This window comes from Heteronotia binoei, chromosome 17, assembly GCF_032191835.1.
Source record: "Heteronotia binoei isolate CCM8104 ecotype False Entrance Well chromosome 17, APGP_CSIRO_Hbin_v1, whole genome shotgun sequence".
Lineage (NCBI taxonomy): Eukaryota > Metazoa > Chordata > Lepidosauria > Squamata > Gekkonidae > Heteronotia > Heteronotia binoei.
The window spans coordinates 31,855,197-31,861,196 of NC_083239.1; the positions used below are offsets into that span (position 1 = coordinate 31,855,197).

Consider the following 6,000-nt stretch of genomic DNA (forward strand, 5'->3'; position numbering starts at 1 on the left):
GGAGGGACCCTGCTCCCTGTCTTGGAGATTTTGAGGGATGGTGGGATTTCAGGTGGGAAGGGACCACAATGGGGTATAATGTCATTAGGTTGTCAGGTTCCCTCGTTGCTCCGGCTAGGGGATCTGGGGAGCATTCTGGGGGATGGTGGGGTGTTGCACAAGATGCTGATGTCACCTGGACGTGATGTCATTGCATTGGCATTGCCAGAGACAACACTCTGGTTTTTGGGCAAAATTCTATGGAAAGAGAATACGGTGGCTGTTTTCAGGTCAAAGGTGCGAAGCGAGAACAACTACTCTGACAACAAATGGCTGAAATTTGGTGCAACACCAGCAAAGTTGGAGGAGCACAGCTCTGAGGCCAGCACATCTCCCAGGGTAAGCGGAATTGTGGGTAGGTGAGGCACAGGGCAACATTAGGCACAGGGCAGGGCTGGAATTCTAGCAGGAGCTCCTTTGCATATTAGGCCACATACCCCTGATTGTAGCCAATCCTCCAAGAGCTTACAAGGTTCTTTTTTGTAAGCTCTTGGAAGATTGGCTACATAAGGGGTGTGTGGCCTAATATGCAAAGGAGCTCCTGCTAGAATTCCACCCCTGCCTTAGGAGGTGTCGCTAAAAGGCTGCCTTGCAAAAATGGGGATAGACCGGCTTTTGTTCTGTGCATTTCACAGTTACTTGATGAGCAGAAACCAGTGAAGCTTTTATTTTTTTTAATGTGGAGGAGAAACATGCTCCCTTGCTAATGTCTGCGGTGCAGCTATCGAAGGTACAGGAGTAGGGGCTGATGTGAAAGCTGGCAACCCTAACACCAAGAAGGATCAAAGAGACAGTTACTCCTCCCCCCCCACTAGCTATATTGGAAAGGACCAACTGCTCAGTTCCTTTCTGAGATTTCCTCCCCCCTCAATAGTTTACAATTAAACAGAGGCAGCTGTTCTTCCTCATCTGTAACCCACACTCAACATAAAGTTTATATCCCATGAAAAAAAAAAAGAGTAAATCTTGAGTGAATCCCGGAAACAGCCCATTTGCAAGGACTGCAGAATTCAGCGTAAAAATCCAGCATTCTGCAAAAGAGATAAATTATGCCAACAAGGAAAATTAGCATATTGTGCCTCACATAAATGCAGCTTTAAAATATACTTTCCTCTTTCCCTCCAGGGACTTGTATAGTAGAAAGGAAGATGGGTCCCTGGGGAAATGGTTTGTTGAGCCATTGGGGAGCTATGGCGCTGAGCACTGATCGAGAAGCCTTACCCAGATGGCTTCCACTTTTTTTTCCAGCAGCAAAGAATCCCATGTTTCTCGTTCCGGCTCATTTGCCAGGCTCATGAGTGCTGGAGACTTGCTTTTCCTTTAAAATTACAGTGGACCTTTTGGGAACACTTGCAGCTGCTGGAAGAGGCTGTAGCTGGAAATAGCCCCCCCCCCAAAGAAAGTTACTCATCCAAAGCGTGAGGCTTATTGTAAGGCTTATTGTAAGGAGACAGATAGATGGATGGATGTAGTCCCCTGTGCAAGCACCAAGTCGTTACTTACTCATGGGGTGATGTCACATCATGACATTTTCTTCGCAGACTTTTTAATGGGGTGGTTTGCCATTGCCTTCCCCAGTCATTGACACTTTCCCCCCAGCAAGCTGGGTGCTCATTTTACTGACCTTGGAAGGATGGAAGGCTGAGTCAACCTTGAGCTGGCTACCTGAACAAGCTTCTGCTGGGATCGAACTCAGGTCGTGAGCAGAGCTTGGACTGCAGTACTGCAGCTTACCACTCTGCGATACGGGGCTCCTGATAGATAGGCAGGTAGATAGAAAGCTAGATGATAGATAGAGGGGTAATTTAGTAGAAAAAGAGGTGCTGAAGCTTATTAGTATAACTCATTTGCATCTGCCACACACCCCTGACATCACTGGAAGGTGTACTAAATTATATCTGCTCAGCATCTACTTTAAAATGCTTCTTGAATTATCATTGTCATAATACTCCTCTCATACTTTTAAAATTACTTTCTCCTATGCAGTCACAGTGGCATGATGAAGATTTCCATATGTTTTGGTTATTTTCCCTTCTTTTTCTTGGGATGGGGAAAATATTAGAAAGTTAGTCAAAACTTAAGAGTTCAGCCAAATTCTCACAGGGGGTTTGAACAATGGAGCCCAGAAGCAAGTATTTGGAGGGGGGGAGGGGAGAAAGAAAGAAAGAAAAAAAATTTAGAGCTTCTGGAGCTCTGCTCCTGCCCAAAATAGGAGAGGGAGAGAGAGAGAATTTGTGGCGCAGTGTTAAAGCTGCAGTACTGCAGCCCTAAGCTTTGCTCATGACTTGAGTTCGATCCCCGACGGAAGCTGGGTTTTCAGGTAGCCGGCTCAAGGTTGACTCAGCCTTCCATCCTTCTGAGGTCAGTAAAATGAGTTCCCAGCTTGCTGGGGGGAAAGCGTAGATGAACGGGGAAGGCAATGGCAAACCACCACCACTTTGCATTCCAACCCCACCAGCTATATGTGGCTCTGCTTACTGTACCTCATTCCTCGTCTGAAGAAGTGTGCATGCACACGACTTACGTTCTGAATAAAACTAAGTTGGTCTTAAAGGTGCAATCGACTCCTATTTGTTCCACCCTGTAAAAAGTCTGTTGTGAAAGCAGCGTCACCCCAGAGTCGGAAACGGCTGGTGCTGCACAGGGGACCTTTCCTTTCCCTTTCCACAGCTGTAGGGTTTTCAAGGCAAGAGATGTTTAGAGGTGGTTTGCCATTGCCTGCCTCTGCATAGCGACCTTGGACTTCCTTGGAGGTCTCCTCTCTAAATACTAACCAAGGCTGATCTTGCTAAGTATCTGAGATCTAACAAGATCGGTCTAGCCTGGACTATCCAGGTAAGGGCATGTGCGTGTGCATGCATGTGTGTGAAAGTTTAATTTCACTCTGTGGTGTACCAGTTACAGTGTGGCCTAGGATCTTGGAGATAACCCAGGTTCGAATGTGCACACTATTACGGAAGCTTGCTGGGTGACATTTGGGCCAATCACTCACTCTCACCCAAGAGTTGTTAGGATAATATAGGGAAGAATGATGTTGTAAGCGGCTTTGGGTTTCCCCTGGGGAGACAGACAGTCTCTAAGAGAGACACAAAGTAAAGTTCATAAATAAATAAATACAGGGCTATGGACCAGGTTCTTCCCCACCTGTTTTATCATCACAACAACTTTGTGATGTAGGCTAGGCTAATCGGGCCAAGGGCATCCAGTGAACTGCATTGGTGAGTGACGTGTTGAATCTGAGTCTACTCAGTCCTTATACAACAGGGGTGACCAAACTGTGACTCGGGAGCCACATGTGGCTCTTTCACACATATTGTGTGGCTTTTGAAGCCCCCCCCACCCTGTCAGCTGACTTGGAAAAGGCATTTCTCTTTTACTGTATTTAAAGTTGCTTTCTTTCCTTTCCCCCTCTATTTGCCTTCCTTCCGTCCTTGTGGCTCTCAAACATCTGATGTTTATTCTATGCGGCTCTTACGTTAAGCAAATTTGGCCACCCCTGCTCTAGCCACTGTCCCACACTACCATTATTTTTATGTATAAACATTGCAGTTTTCCTTGTTGCTTCAGACATGGTTGTGTCTGAAGCAACCTACCTCACAGAGTGTCTGTTGCGAGGAGAGGAAGGGAAGGTGATTGTAAGCTGCTTGGAGATTCCTTCGGGTAGTGAAGAGCGGGGTATACAAACCAACTCTTCTTCTTCTGCAGGGTAGTTCTGTTGAGACAACGACCGACTCTATGGCCTCTCCACGGCCCTGGTCCCGGCTGGGCCGCCATGCTGAGAGTGAGACGGATGCCAGCATTACAGGTGGGTGAGGCCTAGCTACTTCCGTCCCCACAGTTGGTATAGTGGTTAAGTGTGCGGACTCTTATCTGGGAGAACCGGGTTAGCCATAGCTATCGCAGGAGTTGTCCTTGAAAGGGCAGCTGCTGTGAGTCCTCTCAGCCCCACCCACCTCACAGGGTGTCTGTTGTGGGGGGAGCAGATATAGGAGGTTGTAAGCTGCGCTGTCTCTGATTCAGAGAGAAGGGCAGGGTATAAATCTGCAGTCTTCTTCTCTGCCCCTAAGCTACAGCCCCATAACTTAGGCTCACGTTACTTGATCCCAAATTCCAGTGCTTCAAGCTACACATTCTAAAGGAGGGTTCCTTTGTCTTGGCAGAGCCTCCTACATCACCCCCATGGCTAAGCTCTCCAGAGCCCCATGAGTACGAAGAAGTGATGATACCCTCAAAATACAAGGGAAAGAGACCTCTTTATAGTACCTGGTATCCTGAGGAAGCACCATGGATCCCCGAGTATGAGGTGAGAATTTCCTATCTGAGCTGTATAGGAAGATGGCCTTCTTCCTACTATGGTGGGCTACCATTTCTCCTTTTCCCGGCTCCTTAAAGGGACTCCACAACAAAAATCAGATACTGCAGACTTTTGCCCTGGTTGGAGCGCAGCTGCTGTGTTGCCCAAAGAGAAAGTAGAAAGCGCCTTACTGGTTTAGATTGAAGCCTAAATGGATCAGTGGTCTCCTTTTTGGGTAATGGCCAGTCAGCTAACTCCAGAGCATGAAGGATGTTTGACCTCAACAAGTTGTATTACTCACGGAAATGTGTGGAGGTTTTATTTCCTGTCATGACAGCCAGCCATGGGTGGACTGGTGCTTCCTAAACAGCCCTCTGTAGCTGCTACCTTCTGGGACTTGCAGGTTATCTCAGTGGTGCTGAGGGGGGGTGCGGGGTGAGAGCCATAGCTCAGTGGTAGAGCTTCCGCTTGGCTTGCAGAAAGAAGGTCCCAGGTTCTATCCCTGGCATCTCCAGTTAAAAATTCTCATAGTAGTTCATGTGAAAGACCTTTACTTGAGGCCTTGGAGAGCAGCTGCCAATCCAAGTCAACAATCCTGATTTTGATGAAGTGTCTGATTCAGTATAATATATACTGTACTACAAGGCACCTTTATTTGAGCCAGTTTGGTGTAGTTAAGTGTGCAAACTCTTATCTGGGAGAACCAGGTTTGATCCCCCACTCCTCCACTTACACCTGCTGGAATGGCCTTGGGTCAGCCATAGCTATCTCAGGAGTTGTCCTTGAAAGGGCAGCTGCTGTGAGAACCCTCTCAGCCCCACCCACCTCACAGGATGTCTGTTGTGGGGGGAGAAGATACAGATTGTAAGCCACTCTGAGTCTCTGATTCAGAGAGAAGGGTGAGGTATAAATCTGCAGTCATCTTCTTCGTATGTTCACGTTGGCCCTTTTCCCTTGTGCCTAGGGACCCTATCAGCAGAGCAGAAGACCACTGGCTGGCTACGAGGAGATAATGCCAGTTTACGACCTTGTGGCTGATACGCCACCATTCAGCAGGGACAGGACACTGCCATTTGAGCATCTTGGGGAATTGGTCTGAGGGCCAAAAGACACGTTACGTTGGACACGTGTCAGGATACGGGTGCTTGACCCCTCCTTGTAGTCAAGTGTTATAATGGAGAATAACCTTTTAAAATGTCTTTTTTTGTCCCAAGGGGTGCCAAATACTGAGAGGGGGAAAGGAGAATTGGAAGTGGGAGCACTGGTTCCACATGTCATACGGCAAAAGGCCCGTTCAGCCCAGGTGGGAGGTTTGGTACATTTTTGAATAAACAGCTCCTTATTACATATCGCGGTCCCTTCCTGCTCTTTTCTCTGGTTTTGTCAAGGAGGTTGGGCTAAGCGGTCAGGAGGCAGTGTGGGAGAGGGGTGACGGACTGCGGCTGGCACACAAGATGCGTGGGGAGAACAGCAGTGACAGAGCCAGCTGGAAGACAACACAACAATCTTTCTTTATTGCCACAAATTAGCTCATCTCTGTTACAACATGTGGGTTCATCACCAGCTTGTCCATCTCCTCTCCTCACTTCAACAGGAGTCTCGAGCACAGGCCCAGAGAGCAGGCGCATGGGAAAGTGGGCCAGTTTTGAACAGAGACAATCGTTTTG

The 6,000-nt window shown here is 47.9% G+C and overlaps 1 protein-coding gene across 1 annotated transcript in view; it reads left to right on the top strand.

Moving 5' to 3' along the window:
• NPHS1 (NPHS1 adhesion molecule, nephrin) overlaps nt 1–5,680 on the top strand; it is a 55,030-nt gene extending 49,350 nt beyond the window's left edge. The window contains exons 28-31 of the mRNA XM_060257638.1: nt 270–378; nt 3,745–3,844; nt 4,200–4,342; nt 5,298–5,680. Coding sequence (XP_060113621.1) covers nt 270–378; nt 3,745–3,844; nt 4,200–4,342; nt 5,298–5,432 — 487 coding nt within the window. The 3' untranslated portion in view covers nt 5,433–5,680. The remainder of the gene's footprint in view (nt 1–269; nt 379–3,744; nt 3,845–4,199; nt 4,343–5,297) is intronic.
• The last annotated feature ends 320 nt before the right edge of the window (nt 5,681–6,000 follow it).